A 16,885-nucleotide genomic window follows, 5' to 3' on the forward strand; every position below is an offset into this window, starting at 1 on the left:
GCTAGATTTTTAAATTCTAAAATAACTTCTAACCCCTGCACAAATACTGAAAAATACTTTTAAATTTTACTTTGTCTTAGCTGTGTAACACGTATACATGAACACGTGTGCATGCTTATAAAACAGTGGAGGTCAAATCAATTCGCTGCTGTCATTAATCTAAGTTGGGGCGGGAGCCGGTGGCATCCTTATTAGAAAATTGGACTCTGTGATTGTTATGTGTATATGGTGCTTAAATGAGTTAGTAATGAATGAGTGTTTCTCAAAGGATTGAAATCCTGTCTGAGTTAATTCCTAGTCACATGAATTCAGTAACGTATTTTGTGGTGTGATTAATCTGTGCTTTTTATTGAAGTTTGATGAAGAATTCTTAAGCAGACAAGAGGCACAAACTCAGCTGGTGAAGTGTGAAGAAAAAATAGCTGAACTCCAAACAGAGCTACAGGCCTTCAAGTCCCAGGTACATGTACATTATGGTATATCTATGATTTTCATGTCTTTTTCTGATGTAAGATCTTCAAGATCACTAGATTTGCTCACTCAACAAAGCCCTTTAAATGTAGCATAGAATTGCAATTCAACTTTCTTTTCTTTCTTATCATTATGAGATATTCTCGTTATTTTACAGTGAGGCACTGGGACGGTGGTGGTGGTGGTGAGGTGGGTGGGGGTTATCCACTGGAGCCTGCAGTTTTGGTTAGACATGGAGGCTGCTCTACAGGCTAGCTGACACTAAGTCTAATGAGAACACTGACCGGTCCTCCATGCTGGCCGTTTCTAATTCTCTGATTTCTATCCCATAAGAGGAAATTGTTCTAAAAGCAATTTATTCTGACAACCCCTTCAGCCCTACCCTCCCCCAATTACTCCAGAGAGTTACTCCCACACCCTGGCACTGCAAGATAACTACACACTCAGAAAAGGGGAAGAGAACATCCCCCTTTTTTCTAGATAATTTTTCAATTTGAGTGAGCAAACACAGAATGAATACTCAAATAGTACCTTGCTTTAGATGGCGGTGGTATGTTTAGTCAGTGCAGGTACACACACACGCATTTTGTCTCTGTCTGCCCATGTTTGTTTCAGTCGTGCGTGTGTGTGTATGTGTGCTTGTCAGTGGCACAGTAAAGGCCCATGTCTGACCTTTAGTGTGCGTCTTTAATCTAAAACTGGTGCATGGATCAATAATCCATTTGCTCTCTATGATATAATATACTTATAGGCCCAGTTATAATATTAGATTTTAAGCTTTGTCAAAAAAAAAGAAAAAGGAAAAACAAATGTTGTGGATATGTTCTGAACAGAATCTGAATTGTTTATGAGCATTTGCTGGATGGTTGAGAGAACTTAACTTTGCTTCTTCATATGCGGCATAATGGTTATTAGAAGGAAAGTATATGAGAATCATGTTGTGATTGTATTTTCCACCACAGGTTTCCCCTAGGTGCACCCAGTAAAAACAAAGCACCTTTAAAACAAAGTAGTTTATTGAACTTTAAATGAATTATAATGGTGAAGGGTCATTCAGATATATTGAATCTCAGCTGGGTTAAATAATCACTTAATATCGAAACTAAATCCACTAGATCAACAGAATATCATTTGCATTTTTAGTTTTTAGAACGTTCTCATGTTTGCACAGTCATAGTCTTGTTATTGGATTATTGGGCCTAAACAAACGGTTAGTGTTGCTTTTTTTCTTATAATGAATTCTCTAAGGAGACCCAAATCAAGAATTAATTACAACAGTATGGCTCATAAATGAGTTTTTAAGGGTTTTGGATCCTAAAGTTGGATGTGAAGTTGAATGGGCACGGAGCCTGAAGCTACAGGCTTTGGGATTTGTTGACTAAGATTTGGCAATGACAAAAAAAAAGTGTCATCAGCTTTGTTTTTTTTTAAGTACTTTGCTACAAGGCAGCTCAACAGCATCTTTGTTTTGGATACTTCATTTGGCAAATATGTTGTTGCAATATTCTCTCATTAACTTTTTGTGTTAACCCATTTCTTTAGTTCTGTAATTGCTGTTTTGAGAGAAAAGGATCATATTCAGATTGAAAATCTGTCAATTTTTAGGTACAAAGCCGTTTGTTGATCATAATTATTATTCCTTTTTTGTGGCTTTTCAGTTTGGAGCTGTTCCGGTGGGCCTGACCTCTGCGCAGAGTGTCCAGCCATCATCTTCCTCCTCATTACCATCTGGCCCTCAAAACTCTGCACCTGCACCGGGGGTGCCAGCTCCCCCTCCTCCTCCTCCTCCCCCACCTCCTCTGCCTGGCTGTCCTGCCCCACCTCCTCCACCTGGAATGCCTCCTCCATTCGGTGCCCCCCCTCCACCTCCTCCAGGGTTTGCTCTAGGCTCCCCCACTCACCACACACTGCCTTATGGCCTCAGGCCTAAGAGGGAGTTCAAGCCTGAGATCTCCATGAAGCGCCTCAACTGGTCCAAGGTAAGACACCACACAGCGTTTCAAATATTTATTCACCTTTTTTCTTTAATGACATTCTGTTGGGAGGAAAACACCTCATTGTGATTTACTTCTGACACTTCAAAACACAGTTGTTGTTTTCGGGGATCTAAAGTTTATTGAAGCGTCTACTTTGTTTTTGAAGTTCTTTGGCAGACCCAAACATTACAGATGTTTTTCTAAGAATTAAACAACATATTTTCTATCTTTGTGCCAAGCCAGTAATTGACTATAACAGATGATGAGGTGCTATTGTCGGAGCAGCCTCCCTGTTACGACTACAGATGTTGTTCTCTGCAGAGTAATACTGGTTCACACCACAAGTGATGTTGGTTTCTAGTTTAATTAATAATTTATTATCAGGTTTGCATCTGTACAGGTGTTCAGCAAACTAAAACATACGTTTGAATTTTAGGTGAACCCTCTAGAAGGGTATGTGGAGGACCTATCTTATGATACAGCTGTTTGAGACCTTCACATATGGCTAGGTTTGGGACACAACTGTTTTGAAAGCTATTGGTAATATGATTGCTTCCTGCTGTTGCTCCAAAACAAACCTTCTGAATAACTTTTGTGTTGAGTGCGCAAACTTTTATCAACTTACTTACTGTAGGACTTCTAGTCCGATATATACAAGCAGTTTGCCTGATTTCAGTCCATCAGGCCTGAAAACTCTGATAAATGAACAGTTGGGTGGGCACCTGTGCAACGTTCTTTTTACCTGTATTAAAAGGTTTGATTATTGTTATTTGCATATTTTAGTCTTTCGCTCTCATGGTCATGTCCTTGTCAAGTGTCGTACTCTTACTTTTCCATTTTCTTCACTTATTAAACAGGTATTAAAAAGTTAATTTGATTGAAGTGAAATAGCTCCTTAGCGTTCTATTCCACTCTTGCAATGTCTTTTTAGGCAAACAAGCTTACAACACTAGGGATCATTTACACAAAAAGTCATTTAACATTTACTTAAAAGATTGACATGTTTGTTTAAAAAGTTGCTAGAGTTTAAAAAGAATAGCTTAGAAATCTTAAAAGTTGCTAAATTTAGTTGCTGATGATTTAATCTGGTGAGCAGTCCTCCTGCATGTGAAAATGTATTTAAAAACATAAAAATAGTTTTGTACTTCTTGTTTTACAGTTGCACAGAAACACCATTTTTATTCACCTTCACAAAACCTATCTCCAAATTATACAAGGTTTTGTTTTACTCACTGCAAATATGAACTCCATACATGTTAAAAGAAAGTGGGAAAGGGAATCAGCAATTGAATTTCGGAGGAAACATGGGGGTAGATTTGCTGTTTCCAGTGGTCTTCAGCTAATTCCAAGGAATGGAAAGAACACTGATAGAAAAATATAATACGGTATTTTAGGACTCCACATGAAGCTAGGGGCCAGGGGCTTAGCTCAGAACTGCTGGAAACAATGTGGTATGGATGAGGTGAACCACCATATTTCCTAGGGCTGCCCTAAACATTAAACACGCTATTTAAGACTGAAATACCCCTGATTTTTAATTCAATCTACCTAGGAAATGTGCAGAAGTGACACAGAGGAGTGATATAAAGTTGCTGCAGGCCCTGTTAGCAGCAAGTAAGAAATCTATAACTAGGCGATGGCTCAGTCCAGCGCCTCCTGCAATAGAAGAGTGGCACAACACAATATTGGAAATATATAAAATAAAAAAAGATTACTCTCTGTGAGACTTCAGAAGGATAAACTCGGGCAGACATGGGAAATTTGGACTGAATACAAAACCCCAATTAGGGCAGACTTTGTATAGCTCTTGTAGTGTCAAGTACTCTTCTTTTACTCATGCTGAATGGAGACGTGTAAGCTACCTTTTTTCTACTGTAAATAGTTAACTCATCATGAAAATGTGATGTAATTGAAAATATGAGTCACTGAGCAGAACTTGAAAAGCTGTTGGAACTATTTAAACTGAATCAGGTGTTTTGGAGCAGAGAGACATCTAAAACATGAAGAACTGTGTCTCTTGAGGGCTGTAGTTGCCTACCCCTGGCATAGCTGGGCATAATATGGGTGTGACCTGTTAATTGGACCTTGCTCTGTACCCTGTAAACAGGAATGGTGTCCTTTATGGTGCACTTAGACCGTAATCAGACTAAATTAAAATAAGGTCTATTAAGGTCTGTCATTGAAATATTGATGTGGTTGCGAGCTTGTGACATTTTCCAGAAATGAGCTTAACTGAAATGTTGATGTGAACTTGTGTTTTCAGATTCGCCCCCAGGAAATGTCAGAGGCATGTTTCTGGGTGTTGGCTGATGAGGACCAGTATGCAAAACCAGAACTGCTTGACAGAGTTGCTCTTACCTTTGGCTCACAAAGAACAGGTAAGACTCCATTTCAGTATATTTACATTTTGTTTTATGTATTTAATGCACATCTGCTGTGACTATCTTCTTGTATTCTAAGAAGATTTGGTTGTAATTTAGAGGCATCTGTTTGTGTTTTGCAGATTATATTTTGTTTTATTTAAACAAGCTTTACTTTGACAGAAAGCATTCAGATGATTTCCAAAACTTTCATCCACAGTGAGGTTGCTAGAAACGCACCCCGCATCCCTGACACAGTAAAATCTGAAGGGATTCATAGTGAGTAAAGTCATTTCCCATGAAAAACGATACATCGTAAACAACTCGTCTTTAAAATCACAGTAACTAGCAAAAGAAACTTCAGTGTTTCCCCTACATTGACCCACCCGTGGCTGTGCACACATATGTGGAACAATGTCCTTGCGGCGGTGAGCAGCACACTCTCAATTCTGTCATTGCACGCTAGGTTAAACAGTCCCCGCTCGTTCAACTGCTGGAGGAAATTGTGGCTGACATGTCTTATCCTCTGATTGGTCAGTTTCTGGCAAAATATACAGTAGTGCTTATGTCAGAAAGAACTTCTCTAAAGTTTTGTCAACACTTGTAAATAAACGCTGCGATCTGCCATACAGTATGTGTAACAGGCAATTCCACTAAATTCTTGGGAACCTAGACTACATTAGACCAGCTCTTGAAGAGAGAGAAAAAAAATATATATACATCTTCAAATCTTTTCATTCATTTTTCATCATTTTTACCTACCTACCTACCTATCGACCAACCGACCGACCCATCGATCGACTGGCTGCTATTGTGTGTCTTAGACCAGCAGCTATTATCTGCCAAGTGTGATCTGGAAAAAATTAGTCTGGAGACATTTCGTTTTCACGTTGAAATCCGCGTGATATTTCTATATAGCTCTATGGTGCGGCTTGACCACTGGTCACACACCAGTGTTTATACACCAGTGTGGTGAAAACATTGGACTGTAGCCACGTCCTTGACAACACCCTCATGACACTCATCATACAGGACAGGGAGAGACACTCCACTAACATGGTGACGAGATGGCAGTGATGCCGTTTGTCCAAAGTGTTGATGAGTTTCTTAAATCCCGGCTTGTTCACTGTGTTGACTGAGCACTGGTCTTTGGTGAGAAAAAAAGTTGTTTCTTTATAAAGTTTGTTTTCTCTTTGTGTCTCTGGGAGCTGGTGGATTATTTAGTCACGACTCTTTAGTCTAACTTCAAATGTGTTTACAACTCGCGTTGAATAAAACCGAAATGGTTGGGGTTGTGGGAGGAGTCTGCAGCAGAGAAATGCCAGTGGCGCTCGATTTGCAGCTGAAAACAGCACAAGAGTAAACTGAGAAGGAGCAAAAAATCGTATCCTTTATTTTTATGATCGTTGAAAACCCAGATCGTAATTGAGATTATAATTTGATTAATCGCCCAGCCCTACCATGTCATACCATACCACCATCAAAGGAGTTTAACACTACAATTTAGGGAATAGAAGAATATAAGAAATGTTATTAAACGGGACCCATTGAATTTCCCAGGGACCCACTCAAATCGTCACCTGTGGGTCCCGGGGACTCACCACATTGAAAACCTACCAACATCACTGTATCCATATGTAGGAATTTCTTTTCACATTTTATTTAGCACATTCATTTTTGTCTTTATTAGGGTCCGAGCCATACGAAGTATGGAAGGACCCTATTGTTCTTGAAATGTTTATTAGGGTCCGAGCCATACGAAGTATGGAAGGACCCTATTGTTCTTGAAATGTTTATTATTATTATTATCATACTTCTCCTTCTAAGCGCTTTGAGGCCAAATACGACCCCCTAAACATCCATGAAAAGTTGTGAAATTTGGCACACACGTCAAGCCCGGCGAAAATTGCAATATTCTAAGGTCCGCATACACCTCAATGCAAAAGTGGCTCGACAGTGCCACCTAGAAAAAAAATAAAATCCCCAAATGAATGGGGTCCCGAACATCTACTTTGATGTAGGAAGACGAAACTCGGCACACACGTGTAACACCCTGAGTCGAGCAAAAAAGTCAATCAAACACCTGTTGCCATGGCAACGGGGTGCCTGCCACCCATTTAAGGCCATTTTTTTGCCATTTTTTTCTCTTTATACACATCGTATTTGAACAAACTAGTTTTACTTTTCCTTCTGTCTTACTGTCTGTCCTGTCTGGCTCATGACTACAGCACTTTGGCTGCAGATGTTGGTGCGGTACAGTGGAATGAGGTGAAATTGCTCCTTAGCTGAGTTGGATTGGGGAAAGCTTGCAGTAAAATTCTCTGCTGTTTTAAATTTAGGTCTTGAGCAGACTAAATGAACTGAAATACCGATTTTTCTGCTTGATAAAAACATCACATGGTTGCATCCCCTCCACATTATTATGGTTAGTAAGACCTTCAGTATTCCTGTATAAGATTGCTGGAATGATTAAAGCTAGAGCAGGAGGTAGCCAGAGATGTTATCACTTTTGTCCTCCCCTGTGTTTGGTCTATTAGTTCTGTCACTGATGATTTATTCACATCTTGTGTTTTCCTTCTTGTCTTGCCACTGCCTCAGCTTGCTTACACCACTTTGAATTATTCATTCAGGTGTTATCTACCTGTCACAACTCTATGCTGCTCCTCTGAAGACCCCCCCCCCCCCCCCCCCACACACACACACACACACACACACACACACACCACTGCACCCTAGTTTCTGGCCGTCATGCAGCTGAATAATGGAGGTTGATCTAAATGGCGAACAGGTAGACAGGCAGTCAAACAGGTGTTCTCGTGGGAGGGACGGTAAAGGAAGAATGTCCACTGGCAGACAGTTGCAGTTTTTGTGGGAGTAATGATCCAGAGTCGGCACATGTTGAAATGTTTTTATTGTGATCGTGAGACATGCCTCTCATTCTATGATGAGGCATGTAAACGCACCTTCTGCCTGCCTCGTTACTGCTCATGAATAATGCATTTTAGCCGTTGCAAGAAAGGCATCAAACATTTGACAAAAATCAAACCTTTCACGAGCTTTGAATGAATACTGACGCTTCACTTGTTTTCCTTCCTCCTTTTCCTTGTCTCAGTGGAGGTTGTAGGAGCTACATGAATAGTAGGTTGTGCTGTCAGATCCAGTTGCTGCCACTGCTGTGTGTCGGTTGGTGAACTTGTATACGTACATGCTTGTGGGCTTGTCTTTTTATTAACATAGTCGTGTAGCGTAATGTTTAATCTCACTTAAGAGCAGCAGCATCTGGATCAGCATTAAACATTTAAAAGGACACACTGTGAAACAGTATTCACTCAGTTTTTCTCATTAAGTATTAATTTATCTCTTGAAACTTCTTTATTCTTTTGTAATGTTTGTGGTTCCTGCTACAGGAAAATGAATAAATAAATAAAAGTCTTGCCACCCAGTCCACAAACAGCAGAGTTTGGTTTGAGGCTGGAAAATTTTTTTAGACCATCACTGGTGCATTTTCTGTAGCCCTCAGCGTCATCAAAAATGAAATATACTAATATGTATTTTTTACGTATGATACAACAGCTGAAGTCTTTTTAAAATAAAATTGGTTTTAGTGTAACTGGAAGAGAAAAACACATTATATTAATAATATAAGACAATGGGATTTTTTATTTGTCTGTTCAACTTATCTCAGCCAAAAAACTGTACAACCTTTAATAAGATTATTTAGAGTGAGCATTTGAGAGTTACAAAAAATAAGATCTATTTTATGTCTTCTTTGGTTATCTTTGAACAATCACGACATAAATAACACATTTCTTTGACACTGGCACTATATTCTTTGTTCAGCCAAGTTCTTTACGCCAGTCTTGTTGGTGAAGCCCTAAGGAGAGACATAAAAATCCAGAGGACTTGCTTGGTTTTAGTTTTGCTTTATTGTTGCTGTGGGAATTTTATCTTTTCCGCCTTTCTGTTGTTGCTTCTGGGTGTATAGTAAATACCTAAACAGCAATGGCCCAAAGATGTCATTTTGGAGATTTGCAGATGTTATATATAACAAACTCCTCCTACAGATTTCATTGTATTGTCCTCAAAATCAGTCTGGATATTCCAAAGAATTGTCTTACTTAAAGTCATTAAACGTTTTAGCCGTCGTTAGTTGGCGTTAGCATAAAGACCCCTCAAAGTTTGATATTTCGCCATGAAACATGAAATTAATTGAACTCATTAAACAAGCTATGGGCAAAAGGTGCACATGGATGATTCCAGTCCCATTCTGAACACATATACATGGCAGGAACTACGTTATGCGATAACTCTGCCCCCAGGCAACAGGGAGTAATTTTTTTTTTGTTTTTTTCAAGTCAAAGAATACTTTCTCTGTTTTGACATAAGTTCAAACTTGGTTAAAGGCCATAAGACAAATTACTAACATTGTCCTGTATAAACAGTTGCTGTACGCTGGAGGTCGTGTCCAAACTTTGATATGACACTACCACAACATAAATCGATATAAATCACTTAAAAATCACTCAAATTTCATATGATCACCATCAGACGTATAGTGCTTAATCAGGGTCCAAGCCTGAACAGATCACTTTTACTCTCAGTGACTTAGCTCCACCCACTGGACGTGCTTTAAAAAAAAAAAGGAACAAACTTTTGCAGTTTCGAACTGAACTCCAAATCCATGAACTTTAACCAAACCATTTTCTTTTGCAAAATGCTGTCAAATAGTGAACAAGAATGTAACTAGATGCTTTCTGATGGCTACAAAAAGCATTTCATGCAAGGTTCAGCTTGATAAGGGCCGGGGTCTGGAGGGCCTGGGTTCAAGTCCCGAGTCTGGCAATAAAGGCTAACCACTGTGGGCCCACTGTTTTCTTGTAAATCTACTATAGATGGATAGAATGCAGAGCCTGAGTTCTCATTTGATATTATTAAAGTAAAATTTATTATATAATATCAGTTTTATTTTATGCTTTGAATACAGCTTTCTTGTTTCCATATTTCTGAATCTGTATTGATATCTTAAAGATCTAAAGTAAACAAACAATTGTTTTGAATTAGATCTTCTTTTCTACCCAACAAAAACAATTCAATACAGTAATGCAAAACTCAGTAGTACATGGACATTGATGTCTATGATTAGTATGCAAATATAACTATAATATGACTACAATAATGATATGCATGTTGATGTTATTTGTGAAGCTTCAGCTTTACAGCTATGAACTCCATGAGAATGCTTCTCGTTTGTGCTGGCTCTCCCTAAATACACTTTCAATGCACACAAAAATGAACTGAAGTGTTGGAACTAATGGAAAGCTTTGTCTTTTAACATGAGTTTGGCAATGGGAATCTGTATTGGCACAAATTCATAAAACAAAAGTGAAGATTGTGGCATTTAATTGCATTTAGATCTGTTGCACTAACCATATGTGTAACTTCATAGTATTAACGAACAAACCAACTGCACTAGATATCAAACCATTGCAAATTCAGTGTAAATGTACTAAAGGTTAAATATATACTACATAAAAACAACTGTATTCAGTTTTGACATCTGACATTAAATGGTATAGCCTGCAAGCTGGACTGCGGATAGACCACACTGAGGTTGTCTCTGCCTCATTTGTTGCCAGTAGTATGTAGCTCTCCCTTGGGCTTAAGTGTTGGGTTTCCTGATGTGCATGCATATCTGGGTGTTTCATTGTTTCCCTTATCCAACACATGACTGCACTTTTGGTGTTCCACACCAATAGCATAACTTACTTGAGATTGGGGTGGGTGTCTAGGCCAGGTCTGATTCCAGCTGCTCCACCAAACATTATAGCCCCGTTTTCACCAAGGCTCCAGATTGAGATAGGAGGGTTTGGTGTGGTTTGGTTCGTTTGACCATAGGAAGAACAGTTTTCGCTGGCTATAATGAACCACATGCAAGCCTTACAAGCATTTTCTCACCATGGGTGCTTTAAAATAGCTAGCAGAAAGGGCTCGATGAAAGGTTAGCCATTTAACATATTTTGTTTCATTCAAGATCTGACACCAGATCTCAAGTGGAAGACATTGTTGGAACTCAAACCTATTCTAGTGTGAAGTCTTTCCTCTAATTTCGTCAAATGCTCCTTATTTTAAAGCTGAGACAGGAAAGCCAACTCTAGCTTTGCTGTTTCTTGTTTATCATTCTACTACTTCATGCTTCTTGCAATGCAACTGCTTCTTTGCAGGAGTCTGTGCATGTAATGAACAGCTTGCCCTGTGCAAGATGAAGTGGTTGTAGACATGTGTGCCTCGGCTTGATTTCTTAAAAAAAAAATACAACTTTTCTTTATATTTTTAAAGCAAGAGGAGCAGGAGTTATTGAGTTGATCTCTGTGTAGTGGACAAGATGTCAGAAACTCAGCCAGCTATTCGACAATTCTATTGCAAATCCTTTCATGAGCCATGTCAGGAAAATTGGAAAGCATTTCTTTGAAAAATACCATTTCTCTGATGGGGTAATTAGATTTTTTCTATAAAAAAAAGAAGTAAAATAGAGCCACTGCTGCACATCTTCTTGTTGAGTAGTAGTCCTTTGCTAATTGCAAAAACAGTCTTTTAGGACCTCTTACCAAGAAATATTAACTTAAGCAGGATTTAGGGCTGCTTGTCTGTTCTTATTCTGTAAGCCCTAATTTGTGTGTTTACATATAATCTGCTTGTATTGCCGTTGAGAATGTACTTTAATACAACTCTTTTCTCATGCATACATGTGTATGGTTCTCAGTACTTTTCACCTGCTTTCAGAACTATCTTTTCGTGGTTCTGCTATTCCTCATCCATTACAGCAAAAGCTAAAGAGTCCTATTACTTTCGACTAGCATCTAGAGATATTATCATATCCCAAAGCATGAAGCTGAAAGGGTATATTTGTTTATTTTACACAGATTAAATCCTTGCACTATTAGGGTTTCAGTGTCTTTGGCACTTAGTCCAACTTTGGTGAGCTCAGCATAGCAGCACTTGCACAGGTTCTCTGTTTGCCCAGCAGCTTGAGGCAGCTTTCTCGGATAGACTCGCTTGCTCTTCTTTATCCACAACGCTGTTCTGTGTCTACAAAGCAAAATGCCTGGTCACAGTTATGCCAGTCTTCAATGTCTTGTATTTACTGGGGCTACAGGTGGTAATGGTTGTTGGACAGAGTTCTCTGGTAGCCCAGCAGCTTGAGGCAGCTTTCTTGGAGAGCGGAACAAAGGCTGTGGTTCTATACGGAGCGCCCCCGGGGGACACGGATCATGTTTTTCTTTTGCGTTAGCACGCAATACTTTTGCAGCATCGGAGCTACACAGTGATGTGGTAGTTAGCCCTGCAGCCTCAGCAAGAAGGTTGCTGGTTCGAGTGTCGGCTGGGGGAGGTTTGAACCTGGGGGGGCGGTGGCCTGTGGAGTTTGCATATTCTCCCCGTGTATGTGTGGGCTCTCTCCAGGCTCTCTGGCTTCCTCTCACCGTCCAGAGACATGCATGTTAGGTTAGTTGGTGACTCTAAATTCTCCCTAGGAGTGAGTGTGTGTGTGAGTGGCTGTTTGTTCCTATTTGTGTTTGCCCTACGATGGACTAGTGAGCTGTCCAGGGTGTACGCTGCCTCTCACCTGCTGAAATGCTGGGATAGGCTCCAGCTTACCCGCGACCCGTAATGGACTAAGCGGTAGATAATGAATGAACGAATGAATGAATGAATGAATGACTTTTGCATTCCCTTGCAATACTTTTGGAAATTGGAGTTTATTTAATAAATGGATAATAAATCATATCAATCTCAATTTACAGTCGAAACACAAGCAGCCACAACAGTAAACCAGCAAGATGCTTGATACCGTTTCTGATTGTGATTTTAAATTTGGTGAAAATTCCTCGGTATGTAGCATATATAAGTATGTTAAATGTTGTTTCTCTGTTAATAAAATAAAATGTACCAATTTTTCAATAGATTTGATTAAAATGATAAAGGTTCTAAATCTTGTAAAGAACAATTTCATTTATATTTATGGAAAATTTCCAGGCAGAACCTTGATTTTAACCACTAGTTGAGACAGTTTTACAAGTGGATACTTATCATTTGATTTTGATCAGTGTACTGATTTCAGTATGTTGTACTTTGGAAAATTGTGGAGGAAAGTGTATCCTTCATGGACGTGACTGCCTAAGCCAGGTCTTTTCTAATTTGTGTTTTCCATTATGTTTCCTGTGCTCCAATGTCAGCTTTCAAAGCACTTGGTGCATTTTCTATCTCTAAAAAGCACCACCAGGTTGGGCACATTGTACAGCACTGCTACATTCTACCCAGTGTTTACATGATGAAACTTCTTCATCTTTTACACTTTTCCACAGCTGAAAATAATGCGAGGATCTATCTTTATTATTCCATTGAGACACAATCATTAAGCATCTATTACAATTTTATATAACCCAAATTTTGGATTACGTTATGTCTCATTCACATCAGGATGTTATCTTCAGCTTGAGAAATTTTCACACTTATATTGTCTGCAGGACAAATATACCTCTAGGTTGGTACAACCTCTACAAGTTGAACCTATATTTAGCCATTAAAAATAGTTTTCTCTTCGTAAAAACCTTAAATATTAGTCGTGATATTTGAATCCAGCTTAATGAACTTTAGTCCCTTATTTCGAAGTAAAGTGTGCTATCCTTTGCTTCACAATGCCTACAGTATTTCATTTGACTTTTAGCCTCATTATATATGGTGAAGTGGTAACCATAGCTAATCAGTGGGTCCAAAGGTGAGGTTTAACTCATTGTGGTTAATAATCACAGATTATGAATTAAGCACCATTAATGATGCTACAGTGTCTTCCTCTGAACTCAGAGCTTTTCACTGCCCCCTTGACATCTGAGGGCTTTAATCGCTGTCTAAGTGGTTACTGTTTCATTTGTTGAGGTTGGAACCCATAGGGGGAGAAAATAGTCCGTCCTCTTCAAGCTTCATCAACGAACTTCAAAGAGGGTGAACTGAAAGTGGTATTGGTTGAACTATTGTCATTCATTGGAGGAAAGTGACTGTAAAAGGATGCAATGTTCAACTTTGACGATTCCACACAAGCTAAACAGCATTTGTGTTTTTCTTAATGGAACCATTTCTATTGAATTGGAAGTCAGCGAGTAAATAATTTTATGCCATTCGAGTCTTTTGAATATACTTCTTTTTAATAAACACATCAAAGATTGTGCGGCCTCAGATTTAGAAACACTTCAGATAATGTTCTACACATCAAAATGGAATTCATGCTTTTTTCTTTTTTTCTTTTCTCTTTTCCCAACAGTCACTGAGATGAACGTGTGGAAAACATAATGGCGCACATTAAAGATCTGTCAGACAGTATTAGTAAATCAATGCTTGTAATGACAGAAACCAATCTGTGTGATATTAGATTTCATTCAGATGAGAGATGCAGGCTCTGACCTGTGATGTGACGTAATTACCAGAATGTCCTCACCAGCTGTCGGTGTCATTGGTGACTTGGATCACTCGTCACGACGAGAACATGAAGTATTTCTGTGAATAGGCAGAAATTCTTTGGCTCTGTCTGTCTGCAAAAAAAATGATCTCCTTAATTTTTTTTATTATAGTTCTTGTGAAGAAATAAACTAAACCTTAAATGTCCAATTTAATTTTCCGTATGGACCCATAGAAAACTCTCTGTAGTTTGCAGTAGGACAACTTTTTAATGCTTTGCTGTGTTTGTTCTTTGCTGACAAAAACGTCTAAAATGATGCTTTCTTCAAGCACTATTAACCACCCTTCTTCTTTCTTCTGTCTCTGACTCTATTGCTTTTGTCATATTTCTCTTCTTGCAACTTCTGCTTGGCCACATGATTTGCCTTCGTGTTTGTGGTGGAACAGAAATAAAAGGTGAGTCATTTTCTTTTAATTATAACCTTTAAGCTGCGCTTCTCCTCACCAAGTGTTTCTCAACCAGCTTGATAAAATAAATTTAGGTGTTTAATTAAATTTCAGATGTGAAGAGGATTGCTCAACCAAAAACGACATGGAACTAGTTTTTGATTAGTAAAGATTCTATGAAATTCAGAATTGTTTCTTTACTATGATTTCACAGTTTGTTTTTTTAAACTCGCCTCTTCAAAATTGCTGTCATGTATGTCATCGACTAGTGGAAATGCACTTCCATAACTTCTTCATACAACTGCCTGGTGGATTTCTTTGATATTTTGAACTAGTTTTCATTGTTTGCGTGCTAATATTAAACTAGACCGCCATATTAGTAAAGTTGGGCTATGTGGTGGTGTGGTGGTTGTCCTCACCTCGTAACAAAAAGGTGCTTAATTCAAATCTTATATAATCTTTCTCTGTGGAGTTTGAATGTTCTCTGTGCATCTGCCTGCATCATTCATGATTTTACCTAAACAGCAAGTGTGAGTGTGCTTGCTGTTTGCCTCTGTGTTGGCTTTGTGATGGACTAGTTACCTGTCCAAGATGTACCCCACATCTTGTCCCAGTTGCAGCTGGGATAGGTTCCAGTCCCCTGTGATCCGGAATCGAGTAAAACTGATGTAGAAAATGGATGGATACTGGATAATGGAGAGAATATTTAAAAGATCAAGACAGTGTTTTGTGCTATTTTATGTAACTGATGACTTTATAACTTGAGATTTCCCAATCATTGAAGTCGGTGCGTTTCAGATTTACAAAGAAAGTGAAATGGACAAATCTTTGATTTAAGGCTGCCACAAACGATTATTTTGTTAATTGACTAGTCATCAATTATTTTGGCTATTAGTCGACTGATCGGATTATATGTAAATTATAGCTTATTGCACCCACATGCAGCTGCTCTTATACTGTATAACCATCATTAGCTTCCAGCTTGAAGTGTCATGTTCAATGTAAAAATAAAGACAATTGCAATGATGGCTTATTCAGCAACTTTTATTGAACTTTGCAGCTTGTAGTAAAATAAGGAAAATAAGGCACTAGGCTTAAAAAACAAAAACTAAATGCTTAATTTGTCTGTGGCATCAATCATAGCTACATTTTCAAGTACTGCATAGTGCTAGAAAATAAAATGAGGTAGTCACCTGAAAAATAAATTATCCACCAAAATTTAGTTTTGTTCTGACTCAAATATAAGTCAAAAGGAACAGATTTTTTTAGCACTGTAACGTAGTGATAGAAAACTAAATTAGCATTATCACTAGTGTTTGGGCATAACTTATAACATTTTCACTGCAAAAAAACAAAAAACAAAAAAAAAACAACAACTATGAAGCTGATTATTAAATTATTTTGATAATCAATGTATTCACGAGTAATAAGTTAATCTTGGCAGCCCTACTTTGATTGTGTGATGTCAAAATTTGACACAGGTCTTGGAATGAAAATCATCCCTTCTCAGTATACATATTCCAATTGTACATAAACATGGGCATAATTTAAAATGGAGGACTGCTGCCTCTCGCCATGCCTGACTGTTCACTGTTTGTCTTGCTGCATAAATATACATAATAACGCAGCAGACTAGTGAAATGCAGCTGCTTGAGTACACAAGATATATTCAGGATATATATTCATTATGTGGAATATATATCCTTATGTCATTATGTGTCCCAAAAATCCTTACACATATGTTCAGTGTTGCTTATTTACTTGTTGACAACACTTTAGAGAAGTTCTGTCTGACATAAGCTCTGTTGTCGGCCAGAAACCACCCAGAGGATCAGATACGTCAACCACAGTCCCCACTTCAAGGGTGTCAAGCGAGCAAGGACAGTTTAGCCGAGTGTGCAGTGACAGAGTTGAGAGCGAGCTGGTCATGAGTGCACACTGGATTGATGGGCTCTCACGAGGGTGATCCTTTCCTTGCAAATACTTTTATTCCCTTGCAGTGCGGAAATACCTCCTCGCAATGTCTTTTGACTTGTGGGTACTAATTTACTTGCTTGTATCACGCCTGATGTTTACGGTGCGTGTCTCCATTTTCATGCACGTGATCGGTTTTCAAACGCGTCCCTTTTGGAAACATTGTATTGAAATGTCTTTTGTAAAGTCTAAAACAAGTTATCTGCAGCT

General features: G+C 38.6%; 1 protein-coding gene across 5 annotated transcripts in view; it reads left to right on the top strand.

Annotated features, from left to right (window-relative positions):
• LOC121644020 (protein diaphanous homolog 3-like) overlaps positions 1-16,885 on the top strand; it is a 176,922-nt gene that overhangs the window by 35,871 nt on the left and 124,166 nt on the right. For 3 of the 5 annotated variants that reach the window (XM_041991717.1, XM_041991738.1, XM_041991730.1), the window contains 4 exons: positions 356-460; positions 2,130-2,450; positions 4,711-4,825; positions 14,702-14,710. In XM_041991717.1, the coding sequence (XP_041847651.1) occupies positions 356-460; positions 2,130-2,450; positions 4,711-4,825; positions 14,702-14,710 (550 nt within the window). The remainder of the gene's footprint in view (positions 1-355; positions 461-2,129; positions 2,451-4,710; positions 4,826-14,701; positions 14,711-16,885) is intronic. The other 2 variants (XM_041991724.1, XM_041991745.1) reach the window with 1 other exon arrangement.

Source organism: Melanotaenia boesemani, chromosome 1 (genome assembly GCF_017639745.1).
Source record: "Melanotaenia boesemani isolate fMelBoe1 chromosome 1, fMelBoe1.pri, whole genome shotgun sequence".
Lineage (NCBI taxonomy): Eukaryota > Metazoa > Chordata > Actinopteri > Atheriniformes > Melanotaeniidae > Melanotaenia > Melanotaenia boesemani.